This window comes from Sphaeramia orbicularis, chromosome 1 (assembly GCF_902148855.1).
Source record: "Sphaeramia orbicularis chromosome 1, fSphaOr1.1, whole genome shotgun sequence".
NCBI lineage: Eukaryota > Metazoa > Chordata > Actinopteri > Kurtiformes > Apogonidae > Sphaeramia > Sphaeramia orbicularis.
The window spans coordinates 31,763,006-31,780,870 of record NC_043957.1 but is presented as its reverse complement, the minus strand read 5'-3'; the positions used below and the strand labels follow the sequence as shown (position 1 = coordinate 31,780,870).

The following is a 17,865-nucleotide window of genomic DNA, read 5'->3' as shown; positions in this document are numbered from 1 at the left end:
TTTGAATTGTATGTAAAAATTCCTAAAACATCTGAATCCAACATTTGCTGTTGATACTCATCACCTTGTAATAATCAGAACATCAGACACAGGAACCATTTAATTTCACATGGGATTTAAAATAAAAGCAACATTAGAAACTCAATAAAACATTTCATTAAGAAATCATTTTCTTACATAGTTTTAAACAATTTTTAAAAATCTGTCTTAGCCAAGGAAGTTTCATTCGCTCATCAGGACAATTGGTTGAATGTCTTGTAAATCCACAGGCAGTCCCAACATAAAAAAAAATGTTAGTTTACAGCTGTGACACCTCTTTTCCTCCTTGCTCTGCTGTCACCTGCTGTCCTTACCCCCTTGCCCGTCTTTTTGGCTCGTCTGCGACCTGGTGCAGAGTGTCCCGGCTTGGCCGTGGTGAAGGTGATGCACTGGGAGTCCAGGTAGTCAGCTAGTTTAGCAACTCCCAGGCGGATCCCTGCGTCCTTAAGTTGCTGCTGAAACTGGGACAAAACCAGAGGCTGGTACTGCAGGATCTGGTCGTAAAGCCCTGGGTTAGACAGGATGAAGGAGCGCACTGCGAGGAGGCGATCCTGGAGTCGTGTCGCTGCCTGGGACGCAGAAATACTGCCATCACTGTCCGAGTCGCCATCAGACAACAGACACAGCTCAGGATTTGACCTGTTGAAAGAATGAAAACCAAAGATGTAAGAGTACAATCTGATGATCTCAGGAAGAAGCATCCTTTAAAATTAACCCATGGAAAAAGTCCAGTCAAATTTCGTATTGATTTCAAAATTTTAGTCCTGACTTTCCAGGCGCTGCATGGTCAGGACCCCCATTATACTGTGACTTGTTGTGCCCCTACTCCTCAGGGCGCACCCTTAAGTCTTCAGGCCAGAGCCTCCTGAAGGTCCCAAAGACTCATTTTAAAACCCAGGGAGACCTGTCCTTTCAGGATGTAACCCCAGACTCTGGAATGACCTGCCCCTGTCCCTCCGTGTGGTCGACTCTGTGGACTCTTTTAAAAAGACACTCAACATGTTTTTATTTAGGAAAGCTTTTGGTTGATGGATTTATCCTTTTTATTTATTTTATGAAATCATTCTTCTGTTGTTTTATTGCATCCATTTTATGTACAGCACTTCGTTATTTTTATCTGTGAAAAGTGCTTTATAAATAAACTTTACTTACTCACTAAAAATGATCATTTATCAAAGGAGACAAAGAGTAATCAAATCATTTCTTGTGTAGTTGACAAAGTATTTGATAAATAAAAATCAACTTAACCACTTTTTTAAAAACTTATTCTTCTGTCTGCAGGTTTCAACAAGTTAAAATGAAAACTTAAACACCATTATGAACACATTTTAAGACCCATTTTACATCATGTGGCACATGATACTCCTGATGTGAATAAGAGTTATTCAAGTTAGGAACACTTAAATATGACATTTTAGGAAGCGTGATTAAAGGTGTTTGTTTTGGCTTTTCAATTTTTAAGACCTTTCAGAATTGTATTTATAACATTTTGAGGCCTAAAATTTTGATTACTGGATTTTATGCACTTTCACACCTCACAGAAACCCTGCATTGACTTTCATGTCAAAATCTAGGTGATGCTACTATACCTTATATTTCTTTTAAGAATCACATATGCTGCCCTTGAATGTTTGGTATTAAATTATATAGGTCCGGCCTTCTAAATGCTACGTATGAACATCCATCAGGACAAACCATACCTTTCTGATTCCTCACTGGCAGCGGTTGAAGAGGTGTTGGAGTCCTGTGAGGCAGACAGCGGCTCTGCCTCCTCTTCCTCTCTGTTATGTTTCATGGGGGAGGCAGCAGTCGGGGCTCTAGGCTCTTTGAATGGTGGTATCTGGGTGCAGGAGACCGGCCTGCAGACGGAGGGCTTCAAAGTGGTAGGGGGCTTCGTCTGAGTAGCATGGCCCATCGATGGTGCCTCTTCCTCAGAGTCTGAACTGACCAGCTGGTGAGTGTACTCGTGGATCTCCTTCAGTTTGAGGATCATCTGGCGTTTCGGTAAAGGTCGAACACCAAACCTTCGGAGGAGAAAGTTGGCAACATTTGTAATGGAACAACAAACCAACAAGCAGATGAGACAGTTAGAGGAGCTTAAGGTAGAGATCAGAGGCAGACAGACTAAGTTGACAGTGACACTTGGGCAGGTAATCGGATTGACTCCTCAGGTAATAGCATTGATTAAAAAAAAAAAAGTCCCTTTCCTTAATGAGGGCAGGAAGTAAGTGAACTAACTGACCTGGTGAGTTTGTTCTTGAGCTCCGGTGTGTCCATGTCGGAGTAATGCGGCATGGGAGTGATGGGTTCCAAGGAGCGATGCTTTGCGTTGTGGGATGACTCTAGATAACACAAACAGGAACATATGTTTAGCTGCTGCATTCTTTGGTTTCTGCACCAGACCTTGAAAAACCCTAACGGCAGGTAGAGAAAGATTTATCCTAAAGTGTTTATGACCAGAAAGCTCACCATATGAACAGATATCAGTGATACTATGAATGAACCAATTCTGAGCCACATCACCAGCTGAGTACTTCCAGCTCTGAGTCATTTGGTCTCAGGAGCTCCAAACTTCCCCTTATTTAAGGATACACAGATTTATCAGCCGAACACTAGTATCAGCCAATGTTGGTCTTGTTAACTGGCAGCAGTTACACGATGCATTTCACAGATGGCAGGGGCTGACACTTGATTTGTTGAATTCATGGTTGTTTCACACATTTGCCTGATTGAATCTGGGCTCATTTAAAGGTTTGAACAAAGTGGAAAAACTTCCTGCAGTTGTATTTTAAAATGTCACTCACAACATCCCCAGAAAGATAAAAAAATTTATCAACAGTGATTAATATGGCTGGTTATACTTCAAACAAAGAGCAAAGAATTTTCCAGAAAGGACAAAGTCTACCGTATTTTCCGGACTATAAGCCGCAACTTTTTTCTCGTTTTGAACCCTGCGGCTTATACAGCGATGCAGCTCGAGTATAGATTTATACGGGCTAAGGGCCTCCAGGGGGCGCTCTAGCAGGAAGCGCAAAAGTGAGACAGACAGGTGGAAGAGGTGATACAAAGAGGAGAAGTTTTAATCTTAACTTTGAACAATCCTTTTGCGTGTCATGCACAAACCTTCATCATGGAAAACACATGAAGACATGCACATTTTGCAGCTTTTAAGTTAAAAGCAATCGATGTGTCTGTCCAAGAAGGAAATAGAGCTGCAGCACAGAAGTGGCATTTAGCAATAACGGAGGAGAGATGTAGAAGGTGTGTGATGGAGCCTTTGAGGCTGTTCAACTCCGATACTGAAGAAGACGACTTCAATGGTTTCAATGAGCGGAAGGAAGATGAAGATAGTGATCAATGACTTTTCTGGGTTTTTTAACCAGCTGTGTTCCTGCCGTTTTAAGGCCATGTTACAGGCACTGTTTGGAAAAAAGCAGTTAAAGTATGGAAATAAATATTTAAATAATCTTTCTGTTTACCATCTTTCTGTGTAAATATCTCATGTCACAACGTGGACACCTGCGGCTTATAGTCAGGTGTGACTTAAAGTCAGCCGCAGCTTATATTCCGGTGTGCCTTATAGCCCAGAAAGTACGGTATTTTTTAATCTAACTCTAAAGTTCAAAATGTAAAGTTCACTTTTATTGTCCCAGTAGGAAAATTGCTCTGCATTTCACTCACTTTAGTACATACATAAGGAGCAGCCCACAGACAAACTCCACGTGTAAACCTTGCTCAAGGCATTGACAGGGGAATTAACCTACCATACATGTTTTTGATAGGACGATCTGGTGGAAACCAACACTGCATAGGCAGAACATGCAAACATACCAACATCGGCAAATCAAACTAGGAACCTTTTTACATTGAGGTGACAGTGCTAACCACTGCTCCACAATGTTCATTTGTACTACATTTACTGCATATTCTTATAATTGTACTGAAAGAATTTTTTATGTTACATACGGACAGATAAACACTAAAGTACTCACTTTGTGTACAGTAATTTTGGGTGCTCATTACTTCCACTGAGGAGGTTATGTTTTTGCCGGCGTTGGTTTGTCTGTCTGTCTGTCCGTTCGTGTGCAAGATAACTCAAAAAGTTATGGATGGATTTGGATGAAAATTTCAGGAAATGTTGATACTGGCACAAGAAACAAATGATTAAATTTTGGTGGGGGTGGTGGGGGCACTGATCTGCCTTGGTGGAGGTCTGTGCTCTCCAAGTGCTTTTCTAGTTATCTTGTGATGGTCAAAACTATTGGCCAACAATAAATAGTAATGAAAAAAGACAGTAGAAAGACATCCCAAAGGCTGGTTCTGACATTGGCCTTAGAAACATCAGTATCTGCCTTTCAAACTGCTGTGTTTTGGGATTATATGAGAGAAAATAAAACAGACTCTGTGTTCCCCTTGAGGAATTAACCCAAAACGAGCACATCCCCATAATGACTATGGAGATCTTCAAGATTTGTGTTTTAATTTTAAATAAATTGTATCTTAAAGTGTGATCGTGTTTTTATATTTATCTGTATCCATATGAAAAAGATATTCCACATTAAGGCTGAAAACAGGACACAAAGGAACAATTACTGTCCACTTACTTGGAGTTTTGAGTTGGACAGTGGGGTTTATTCTCTGAGAAAGAGGAAGAGCCCTTTCCTCCTCTTCATCCTCCTCCCAGCTGTCCCATATTTTGGAGTCCAGAAGGCTATTGTTGATATCTGGAGCAGGATGTGCAATGGGGTCTGGTGGTGAAGGGGTAAGGGATGGCCCTACATGTGCTTCTACCCTGGATGGCAAATCTGAAGCTCGAGTTGAAAATAGAGAAGACTTTGTGGTGTCACCACGGCTGTTCATAGAAGGCACCTGTCGGCTAAATGGTACAGGCTGACAGAGGGATGAGGTGGATGACTCGGCTGTTTCTCTTTGCTCCAGGCTCTGGTCTTGCCGACTAGACCCTCTGCTCTCCTCCAGCTTTAGACTGAAGCAGCCTGGGTTTTCTACGCAGGCGTCGAGGCCCCATGAATCATTGAAGGCTATCGGAGGTTCGTCCATGAAGCTCTGCTGGAAACTGGACTCTGCAGCCTCTTCCGTTTCAATATCTTGCTCACATTCTATCTGGCCATCATTGTCCTCATGCCTTCCATCCCTCCTCTCATCCCCATCATTCCCTGTATTATCATGACAGCTGAATTCAGGAGAACACTGACTTTTATTAGAGCCTGGGGGGGCTCTGTGAGATGATGAAGAGCGTTCAGACAGGGGTGAGAGGTGAAAACTGTTTAACACGGTCTTCTCTGGACTTGTAGTGGGTGTCTTCTCTGTTTCTTGAGCTGCTGATTTGGATTTTTCGGGGTCAGTAGAGACAGGGGCGAGTGGAGACTCTGGAGGTGGAACGGGGGTCTGGTGGAGCTCAGTATGCAGGGGAGTGCTGCAGTATGTAGGGATGTGAAGATGGGGATCCCGTGTTGAGGAAGGTAGACATGAGAGGTGGTTACTTGAGTTTCTGAGCTGTGAAGGCTTAGCTTGGCACGAGGGACCTACAAACACTGGAAAGTCCAATTTACTGTCTGTACGCCTCTTCTGGCTGCTGCTGTGTTTATTAGAAACACTTACGTCCAAGCTGGAGATGGAGGGAGCTGTCCTGTCAGGTTTCAATCTGGAAACACTGGCATGTGTGAGGCCAGTGATGCTAGAAACTCTAGGTGGACTGGTGGATCTCTGGATTCGGTCTGACATGGGAGAAGATAAAGAGGATGCGTTTGAGGAAGTATCACCTTTAGTGAAAAGCTGTGTCCTGCACATGCTGCTGTTGGTTTGACTCGAAGTGGTCCGGATGCTTCTTCCAGGCTGGACTGGTGTGGACGGGATCAGCCAGGAAACTTCTGGAGAGCAGTTTACTGGACTTTGACAACCAGAGCCTGGTCCACCTGGCTCTGAAACAGGCAGTTTGCCAGTAAGACTAGAGTCCAAATCACCTTGCCCTTTAGACTTTGGATTGATCTCATTAGGTTTTACTTGTTCTTTGATATGGGTGTAGTTCTGTGTGTTTTCCTTGATGCATGGAGAAGGACTGCGAGAACTAAGAACAGCGTAATCAACTTCCATTTCTTCGCTTGAGTCGGACAAAACAATCAGCTCAGGTTGTTTGTTTTCCTGTGGATAATCAGGGGAAAGTGGGATGCAAAGAATACGAGGTCCTTGGCTTTCTGTCTTCAATGACAGATTTTTATCTCTGAGTTGAATACAATCATTTTGCACTTCCAATGTGGCTGCTCCAGGTTCTTCACCACCAGGGGACAGACCAGGGACAGGCATGCTGGGTGTACTGGGTGGAGGGCTTGGAGAAAGTTTGCCAATTACGCTTGCGGAGGACTGAAGGACAGTTCTGGCCAGTGGTTCAGATGAGAGTTTATGATCAAACTGTGATTGAATGGTATGTCTATTTGATTGTCTGGAGGTGGAGGGTAACGTAGAGGGGTCTTCTTCCTCGTATATCCCCCATGAGTCTGAGAACAGGCGGTTGTAGCTGCGATCCAGGCTGGAATTTGGCCCAGATTGACAATTGGGCTGCTGCTCTGTGAGTTTTGTGAATACTTGATCTTCAGCCATTTCCAAGTCTCCGTCATTCTTTTTTTCCTCCTCCACACTGTCTTCTTCCTCCTCCTTCTTTTTCTGCGTGGCAGCAAACTCATAAATCTCCATCAACTCATCTTCATTCACTTGTTCCTCAGGCATCTCCCTATCACCTGATGTAGGATCATCACATTGATTTTCTGACTCCTCTCTATCCCTTCCTTCATCAGTATCCATTCCTTCCTCATCTTGTTCTTCATCGTTCCACATGGAGCGGAGGAGCTCTAAAAAGGCCTGGTCCGTTTGATCATTGACATTCTGCTCGTGGTATGTGTATTCTGTGTCATCTCCCTGAGCTGCTGTGTCATCTTGGCGGAGCTGACAAATCTGTTGGAGCTCCTGCAAGTCAAACCTAGACAAAGGTCAAACAACAGAGTTAATTTTAGAAACAAATAAACACTTCACATATTATGTTGTATACAGAAGAATATGAACATTTGTGTAATGAGGAATAAAAAGGTATTTGCTCAGAGAATGGTCACTCAAAAACCAGCAACACTTGCAATGGGAACATGTCAAAGATCATGCATATAATGGTCATTTTGGGAATAAACAACGCAGAACAATGGATGGTTTTATACTGACCTGGATGCCAGCTCCAAAATATGAGGCCGCAGTGAGGCTGGGAAGGAGCAGTGGGCTGTGTAGAGGTACTGCAGCAGAGCAAACACTGCCTGACCTGGGACATCACTCATCAAAACCCTCTGAGCTGCAGGCACTCCTTCTTCCTTCACCCCAAAACCACTTTCATGCACCTGAGAGAGGAGTACACATTAAACATCCACATGACAGGAACTGAAGGCACCCCTGACCATATCAGTACGTTTCTGACTTAAATGTAAGGTTGTGTCATATGACAATATAAGTTTAGTCAAAATACTAAAATTAACTTTTTTCATATTATGTCCTGTAGTTTAATTTACTGTGTTGAAAATCACATTCTTTACAGCAATACCTTCTATCACTATGTTAATTCTATACATTCTTCCACACAGCACAGATGCAGGCAAGAAATTTGCATCAAGTCAACACAAACATGGAGAAGGACAATGAAGACTGGGGTGATTCTGAACAGAGGAACTTCGACCAGCCAAGATCACACAAGGAGATCATATCTAAAGGAATACTACTATAGTCACATATTTGGAAAAACTTCTATTTGTTGAGTATATATATATATATATATATATATATATATATATATATATATATATATATATATAGGGTGGGGAAACAAAATTTACAATATTTTGAGGCAGGGATTGAAAGACAGTGTATGACCAATTAGTTTATTAAAAGTCATGAGAATTTATTTGCCACAAGAAAATTTACACAATAGACAATGTTTTTATTCTATGTGTCCTCCTTCTTTCTCAATAACTGCCTTCACACACTTCCTGAAACTTGCGCAAGTGTTCCTCAAATATTCGGGTGACAACTTCTCCCATTCCTCTTTAATAGTATCTTCCAGACTTTCTCATAATAGTTTTGCTCATAGTCATTCTCTTCTTTACATTATAAACAGTCTTTATGGACACTCCAACTATTTTTGAAATCTCCTTTGGTGTGACGAGTGCATTCAGCAAATCACACACTCTTTGACGTTTGCTTTCCTGATTACTCATATGGGCAAAAGTTTCTGAAAAGGTATGGATAATAGTGTTAGGTATGATTATGACATCAATATATGTTTGGTTTCAAAACAATTGACGTAGTGCCTGCTGAGAAAAAACAACTAAATGTTCATTGTAAATTTTGCTTCCCCACCCTGTGTGTGGTGTGTGTGTGTGTATATGCATATATATATATATATATATATATATATATATATATATATATATATGTTGCAGGCATATATTCTATATGCCTGCAACACTCTCAAGGACAAAGTGGTTCAGAAGATGGATGGATGATTAAATATGTAAATGTAATGGACTTCCCATTTGGTCACTGAACTACATACTATACTATACTATACTATACTAAATATAAACTATTTATTCATTCAATGTACAGACACACGTCTTATGATATGTAACATTATCTGGCTGAGATATTTTGTTCAACAACCCAGCCCTATCTAAGTCAATAATAATAGTAATAATAATAATAATAATAATAATAATAATAATAATAATAATGATAATAATAATAATAATAATAATAATAATAATAATAAATATATATTTTACATCATACTTTCAATTACTTCTGAATGTTATCTCAATCAGTCTAGTCAGGAAAGTATTCTGCAGCTGACAATGACGATTAAAACAAACAATTGTCAGTATAACATAATATGTGTACATGTCCTGTCATTACTACATGTCTTTTTAGCTCCATATATACAACCAGCCTGTAGAAAGAGATCATATGATCTGTCTGTGATTGACATGAATCATACATCTGCAGTGCTGCCTAACGTCACACACTCTGATGTTATTACCAGTTCTGCCAGCAGGGGGCAGCGAGCATACACCATGAAGGAATGAGCGAAGTAGACGTCTCCACTATCCACCTGGAGCTGGACATCACTGAGCTGAGGGTTGTTCACCATGCTGCTCAGGTCTGATGCCAGTCTGGACAGCGCCACCTGCAGAGGATACACCAGCACAACACTTCAGACTCAGAGCAGTGCACAACAATTACATAACACCGACCGGACTATACGTTCACTAAACAAAAACAAGCGTAAAATGTATGATGTGAGTATTACATCAGTATTGAACTTGTCAAATAACATGACACTGGTCATTCCCATACTTATTCTACATCTCTACACACATGAACATACTCCAGTGTAATGATGAGTCTTACTGCTTTGTGGCTGCCTCGGTCTCTGTCTCCTGGATGATTCGTTGTGTTTCCTCCCCAGTTGTGGATGCCCTCTGAGTGTGTATGTGTTGTCTCTAGTAAAAAGCCACTCACACAGAGGTCATTCTGCTCCTTTGCATCCTCTGGAACAAATCCACTCAGATGAAGGTGTGCAGAGTTGCTCTGAATATCTGTGGAACAAATAACTTTTATTACTGTTAAATGAAAAATGGCAACAGGGTAAACTATGCACTGATTTCCAACTGTACACATCTGACCATACTTAGTACTGGCTTTTGTCTTGTATTAACTTCAGATCTTGTGCCATGTCAGTGTAAGCCAAGTACTGTTTTTGTTTCTATGAAACTCCCAAATACGCCAAGTCAAAAGTTTGGACTCACCTTCTCATTTAAATGGCATGAGAAGGACTGCAGAAGGCCAACAAGTGTTCAAGATCACTGGGAACTCCTTCAAGACTTTTAGAAAACATTTCAGGTGACTACCTCATGAAGCTCATTGAGAGAATGCCAAGAATGTGCAAAGCAGTAATGAAAGCAAAATGTTGCCAATTTGGAAGAATCTAAAATATAAAACATGCTTTGAGTTAAGTCGCACTTTTTTTAACTACATAATTCCATATATTCATTCATAGTTTTGAGGCTTTCAGTGAGAATCTACAATGTAAGTAGTCATGAAAATAAAGAAAAACCAGGTGAGTCCAAACTTTTGACTGGTAGTGTACAAAAAAAAAATTCCTCTATTATGATATATACCATCACTAAAATATGAAATTACATACAGTAAACCCTGACAGCAGACTTTTGCCATATCACCCAGTGTGTAATGTAACAGATTCCTCCCATAGATCACAACTGGACCACAGTAGATGAATTCAGTTTCAATGATTTTCTAAGAATTATTTACAAAGTAGTAAGCAAAGCTTGTTTGCTTAAAAGAAAACTCATCTTTACTTACTTTTGTCACATTACATTGATGGATAATTCGGTGAAAAGCAATTTTACTCAGATTAAATGTCTTCCTACCTGTCCTCTATCAAATCTAGGCACCAAATACATAAATAAACACAAAGCCTGTAGAATTCAGTATGCACAGGGTCTATTAAACATCCCCTCCAGTCAAGAGAGGGTAAAATATACTATAGTATTTTCCATTCTAATAAAACTGCCCTTCCAGCCTTTTGGAATTAAGTTTTTACATTCCATTTGTAAACTTCAAGAGTTACTAGATCATGAGTGCATCCAAAATAATTCTCTTGTAAATATTGCAGAGGAGAATCATAGTCCTATGCACAGTGAAATTCGAAGTGTACAGTAAAGAAGCATGGTGGAGGGGGACTTTAAGTTTGAGTAAGTTTTATGTACAATTCAAGTGCTATTTGTACATATGAAATGTATCCCTGTTTGCATATATGCTACCTTTTATAGGGCCTGAGGTGGTGTAGTCATGCTGGGTTAAGGTCATGCCGTCTTCAGCCAGCTCTATCAGGTCTCGAAGGACCTGGCTGCTCACTGGGAGCTGCCCTGTCCCTGGAGTAGAGGGAGGCGTAGAGGAGCAGGCCATCTGGGCCGAGGATGGCAGGATGGAGGCCCTGGGTCTAGTTACAGGAGTTCGTTCACTCTCAGGCTGAAAAGTAGAGTCAGGATTTTCGATTCTGACAGAGGAGGGCATGTTTGGCTACAGGTGGGAGAAAAAAGAAGAAAAAGATGGGAGTGTTGATGACCTCAGCGTTGATTAGATCCAAATGTCTTAAAGGAATGAATCACAGCAACAATCTTCTCTTTGGTTCAACATGGTTTTGTGGAAAAATTCAGAAAGATTGTAAATACTTTTATTTCTGTCACATTTCTTTCTTTCCATTTTAGTTTTATTTTTGTATTTTAATGACAATAAGTATTCTTCAGGTTCTGTTGTGCTGAATTTCCTGTTATCATTTGATCCCTATTGTGTATTTTACTGGACTATAATGGAAATAAGGCCCTCTCCTCATTATATATTCTGAGTTGCAATAAATTGTTTGAATGCATGCATGAACAAATTAATCTTTCTCTCACCGCTGCTGATTCCCAAGGCTCAATGAACTCCCTCAGCTCTGGTGTGTAGAAATCAGACGTGCAGGAGGGGCCTTTATTCAGCAGGGCACTTTTTTGCCAGAGGGGGGCAGCACCACTCCAACCCGACAGAGTACTGGGGCAGCGTGTAGGGGTGGGAGGGGAGGGGGCACGACTGCGTAGGAGGAGGGCAGAAACACGTTCCTGCAGCCTCGCCAGGGCCGCCTCAGCATCCTGGATGAGGAGGAGTGGAGGGGGACGAGAAACCCCACCTTTTTTCCTCTTACCACGCCCCTTACCTGAGGAGAGGAGAGGAGAGGAGAGGAGAGGAGAGGAGAGGAGAGGAGAGGAGAGGAGAGGAGAGGAGAGGAGAGGAGAGGAGAGGAGAGGAGAGGAGAGGAGAGGATGTCAAATCCTGTGATACACCACAGTGCAGAGAAAAAAATATTTTTGTTCCTAAATTATCCTACTTTAAAATAAAAAAGCCACCCATCATGTATCAGTCATGTTCACACACTGATTCTGACAGTAGAGCCTGTCATGACAGCACTATGTACACAGTGTTCAACTGTACATAGTCATTATTTCAAAAACATACATTCCCATATCTGTGTCTGATTTGATTCAACTGGCAGAATTATGAGTTATGAGGCGGCCCTAGTGGAAATGGAAGAAAACCACATGGAAGACTGTGGTCACTCCACACTTATGTTTTTACTTAAAAACAGCCTATACTAATCCACACTGACAAAAGAGGGTTTTATTCTATTTTTCTAAAATGCAGTTACAGTGACCAACACAAACACACACCAATATGGAATGTAACGTTAACTCTGTCCGGCATTAAGGTGCTACTGGAGCTTCATGTATTGAAGTGGACTATATAAACCCTTTTAATGCTGACAGAGTGGATGCACCACCACAGATAAACTCTAACTCTATATGAATCTCTGTAGTTACTATGGGCAGTGACATAAATAATGACAACATAAATAATATTTTATATAGTTACTTTAACTGTATTTACATTATTTATTAAATCAGTATAATTTGAGGCTTTTAAAATTTGTGTACCATTTAATTCTATAATCTGTGGCTGAAATGTAACACTTAAAATTCTTCTTTTAACAGATTCTATTGTGATTTATTTTAACCTGCATCTGGCCTCCACATCAGCATTGGAGTCCTGGAGACTTGTGATGCAGCAGTTTGTTTTTGTATTCCTCTCTCAGCCTCCATCTCTCTCTGCTTCTCCTTCTCCTGTTCCAGCAGGGAAGAGGACAGGGCCAGGGCCACCATGGTGTCTTCATCCAGGGCTTTAATCTTCTTCCTGGGCTTTTTCCTTGCTGGAAGTCCTGGCTTTGGAAGTCCTTTCCTTTTGGTGCCTCCGGTCTGTAGACTAAATGAGAAAGAAGACCAGAAGTCAACAATGAGTCTTAGGTTTTTGGTAATCATGTACAGATGCAGTTAACACCAAACCCACTGTAACTGTAAGAGCTTCCAGTGCAGAATTGTGATTCAGTTTGTGGCAGTGCATTCAACTACAAGCAAAAGATCACTAGGCACTTTTAAAGAAAGTGCTGAAAGAAGAAAAATTTATAGCATATTTTATTATTTTGAACCAGTCGTCTTTCTAGACAACATTTTCATTTGAAAATTGATATAAATGTTGTCAGTTTTTAGAGTGAACTCAAATAATTTAACTCAAACATATAAACAATAAAGCAAGAGTGCATTTTTTGCATCATTGAGCAAAATGTTCCTTATTCAGCATAATGTAACTCAAGTGGTCTAAGAAGAAAGCTACCACCCTCTTCAGCCTCAATTTTAAAGCTGGAGAAAATGTACCCCATAACGAGGGTTTTTTCACACTAATGGCTGTTTTCAGTCAGACAGAGGTGTTAAATACTGATTGACAGCGGTAAATGACGGCTGATCAGATTCCATCAGATGTGACTCTACTGCCCCACCCCCCCGACTTGACACAGGCACTTGGAAAAGTTCCTCTTTTTCACAGCAATGTGAAATGACATCAGGCCATCTATCTTTATATTTAGTCTTTGGACTGAGAAGAGAGAGCTGCACGAGAGAGGGTAGGGATTTCAAATTCTGGTGTTTTTACGAGTAGTCGTTTCATTCTTTCCTCGAGCCATTTGTTCTTAATCTGACTCACTTAGCAGCCGGGATACTGGGGGTCTCCTCAGCCTGTCTCTGCAGAGCCTGTAGCAACACAGCCGGAGAGACGCCCATGTCTGAGGAGCAGCGCTTCAAATGGGTGGAGCGACTCTTCTGACTCTTGAACTTCTTGCCACAGATGGGACAGTCAGGGACACCTGGTGGTGGAGGAGGGAGTGGGGGATGAGCTTCACTTTCATCCAAACATCTGCAAAAAGAGATGATGGGAAGATGGTTATTAAAAACCAAAAAGGCACAAATTAAGTATTATTTAGGAGGACATTTCAAGTATTTTCAGTAGCATACAACACAATTTTTAGTGCCCGATGTGAACACATTATGATAAGATAATAAACACAAACACATCCCTTTTCACTTTTTAACAATTTAAGACAAATCCACTATTACTGTTGGCTGCACTAGGATTATTACATTCACTCGTGACATTAACATTATAGGCATTAATAACTGTATAAGAAGCCTCATAGTGTTTATACCAGTCTATTAATTATGGTCCATTTGGATGTAAGAACATAAACTTATTTTTCCTCTGTATAAAATCAAGTTACAACAACTGAATTCAAATGCCGACCTGTTAATGTGCTGTGTGCGTCCTTCAGGGCTCATGTGTGAAAGATTTCTGTGACAGATCTGACAGAAGAAGAGGCCTTCATCCTCCAGGTCCAGCACCCGTGCCTCTGCAACCTCCCTGTCGAGTTCTTGCTGCAGCCGAAGGGCCAAAGCCTCATCGCTGTCTGAGGACACTGGGGGGAGATCAGTGCTGCAGAACTCTGGATTTTCTGGGTGCAGGGGGGAATGGAACATGATAGAATAAGTATGAGTCAAGCATTATGGAGAAAATGAAGTACTATCAGAGGTGAAATGGGTAAAGGATTTTCCTTCAAAACCTGGGAAAGTGAGTATGAAACTTTCAGTGTTTTCCTATTGCGCATGTTGATTTTGGATTCTTTATATTACTGTGTTAAAATGTATGTTAAATTTCACTGTAGTGGAGGTTTACTGTGGAGCTCATTTGGAGTAGCTTATAAACTGTTACGACTGTATACTGGTAGTTATTGTCATGTGTTGGTAGCATCACTGTCCTGTGGGAACCATGTATCTCTAAAAAGTTTTTTTTATGAGCTCAATACAGCAGTCCTGCTTTCAGCTTTGTGTGCATTTTCCAGGGAATCCACAAGGGTTTTATAGAATTTATTCAGAAGGAGAAAAATTTATACTCGGTGCATAGAGGAACCCTACAAAATGGAAATATGGTATGAGTTTAAGTATTCCATTCCCTACAAATATGTATACTGCAAGCACAAAAGTAAGGTGCTCACTTGGCATCTTGCATGTAAAATAAACAGACACAGAGCTTTGCCCTACAAATCAATGGTATTATAGGCACTAATACAGTAATATGCTCCTGTGATTGTGATGTCTGTCCATATAGTTTAGTTGCAAAGTCATATTTTACATATTTAAAAAATTAACAAAACTGATCAGGAAATAATGCAAACACAACTGCAGAAATACAGCTCAACATTTTAAAATGAAGCAGAAGTGTAACCATACTGATCATGTGTGTACACTTGTCAGAAAATAATGCTTTCCATGGAGACCTACCATCGGAGTTTTGTTGAGAGCTGTAGGTACTATAAGATTTGATGAGTATCTACCTCTGAGATCTCCATGCAGGAAAAACCCTGTAGTGGTATATGCTTTATTTTCTGTCTACTGGCAAAACTGGACTGAACCAACAGTTCAAAGAGGTGAGTTTGGTGGGATTATTAATTTACACTGACTTTTAAAAGTTTATCATAACATATTTTAGCCCCTTTATAAGGAATACCAAGGGAAGCCTTTAATTAGGCATTCATTATTACCCATCTCTGTCCACTATTGGCTAAAGGGACAATGTTGAAATTGATTTTCAAGATAACATAAACATTTCCAGGTGGTTTAGGCTTTTTCTCAGTAATTATGTGTTTACAATTACAGAAATCAGTCTGGCAAATCTGTATGAAGAGCCTCATGTAATCTCACCTTGTTTTTGTGGCGCTGGACGTGGACAGCTGTAATTCTCCTGCTCTGTTGGTTCACACTCATTGTGGAGCATCATCTTCTGTGTACTGGGTCTTCTGAACTGTTGCATTCTGTGCAGCACTTTATCTTTCGCTCTCGGCTCTGCAGGTGCACAGCCAGATGATCCAGCATCTCCTGAACAACCAGGCTGGGTCCCACTGACAGCAGGAGTGCACTTATAACGGGATCCTTCATCTTTTTTGTTGTTTCTCCTCCTCTTTTCCTCTTCGTTTGCCTGGCTGGAGGACTGATGCTCTACTTTCTTCGGCTGCCGGGGTTCAGCTGGCTTCTTACGGACCCTTTTCAGCAGCTTCGAGCAAAGATCTACAAAATCCTGGTCTGAGTCGTCCATTGTACTTTGCTTCCTCTCATTTTAAAAGGCCATGCCGGCATGCCTCTGTTAAGATGACTGTCATGAAAAGAAGAGATAAGGTCAAACCAGTCAGTGTCCAAATAATGTGTATAATGTGATGTTAGACGAACAGTTAACTAGTTAGCTAATAATTAAAGGAAATGCAGTTTACAGTAGCTTAAACATCACCATAACTGTTAGCGGTATATAACGGAATTATCTATCATAAAACCACAACAAACTGTACATTAACTGTATGTGAAATATGGGATAGGTGTCCAAATATGTCTAATAATGACAAACCTGTAATGAAAATGTCAGATAGCATTCAGCTAGCTAACTGAGCTAATCATGCTAACACTATGCTCTCACCCAGTTTTGATGAAATTGCTCCGTAGCTTCAGCTTTCCATCTCATAGCAGCCGGTTTGTGGTTCTGTTACGGGCATATATGTGGTATATTTTAGACAACATATTTGAACACTGATAATAAAAGCTATAAAAGCCCTTACAGGTTTATTTTCATTTTGAAAGCTCAGCGTCAACCGCCTCATTATAGTGTTCCGGTCACATGACTGTACATGAACCAATGGGCGTGCAAAGAAGCTAAAAAACATATGGCAGGTTTGTGCTTATTCCAAATGTATTTTACACATCAGTTACTTACATTTATCAACCTACTCCTGTATGTGGAATATACCCTAAATACCTTATAGTTGCAAAAAGAGCACAGAGTATACAAAAAAACATACTATTTTTTTTTTTTCCTTTTTTCTGAATATGACCTAAAAACTGAACTACATAATGAGAGCAAGGTGATACAAACCAGACACAATAGCAAATGTAATAAAACCCCAGACATTACTTTATTTATTTTAATACTAAATATTGAGAGTGGCAGGGGATGTGGAAAAGTGGCACTGGTAACTGGTTGTACCTTGAAGCGATATAATGAGGGCCATTTTCTACCAAAACAAGTGTTCATAAATACAACTTTGAGTACCTGGACAATACTTGAGTATTTCCATTTGATGCAGTTTCTCCACTACATTTGTATGATCACTGAAAGGATTCGTTTAGAAAAATGATAACAGATTGAACTATCCCTCAGTATCTACAGTAACTAAAATGCATCATAAATTATAATCCAGTAATTATTATTCTCCAGTTTTATTGAATTTTTTTTTGACGCCATTACCTTTGTACTTTGTAATTTTGAATGTAACTTGTGTATGGAATAACTTCACACTGTCATGCTCATACTTTTGCTGAAGTAAAAGGCCAAAGTACAACATTTACAAGTGCTGGTATCATTACATACAATTTATGTGTATTCTGCTTAGTACTAATGATGATTTTGGAAATACTGTAGTGGATGTGTATTTTATTTTATTTGAGCTGAAGGGAAATTACATTATCTTTAGGAGGTCAATAAAATTAACCTCAATCTTGATTTATAAACAAGATAAAGAACATAAACCCTAAATCTAAAATGTACCTTATCATGAAAATACTGAAGTTGGCTGAACATTTCATCTCCACATTTCCTAACACCTAAACAGATAGTTATTTTGATTCCTATCTCTCTCTCTAGCATATGCCATTCTTTAAATTAACTAGGACAACATATTCACACATCATTCCACTGTTATGGGTTTTATTCTGCCAGTTTCTAACCTGATAAAAGCAGGTG

The 17,865-nt window shown here is 40.3% G+C and overlaps 1 protein-coding gene across 1 annotated transcript; it reads right to left on the bottom strand.

The window, feature by feature from the left end:
- Positions 1-84: 84 nt before the first annotated feature.
- On the bottom strand, positions 85-16,721 carry slx4 (SLX4 structure-specific endonuclease subunit homolog (S. cerevisiae)). Its single transcript, XM_030135665.1, has 14 exons — positions 16,546-16,721; positions 15,783-16,230; positions 14,329-14,536; positions 13,735-13,944; positions 12,716-12,960; positions 11,565-11,860; positions 10,929-11,187; positions 9,496-9,683; positions 9,125-9,271; positions 7,264-7,433; positions 4,644-7,030; positions 2,282-2,381; positions 1,740-2,063; positions 85-678 (listed from the first exon to the last, which is right to left on the bottom strand). The coding sequence occupies exons 2-14, from the start codon at positions 16,171-16,173 to the stop codon at positions 294-296; spliced, it is 5,310 nt and encodes a 1,769-aa protein (XP_029991525.1). The 5' UTR covers positions 16,174-16,230; positions 16,546-16,721; the 3' UTR covers positions 85-293.
- Between the last annotated feature and the right edge of the window lie 1,144 nt (positions 16,722-17,865).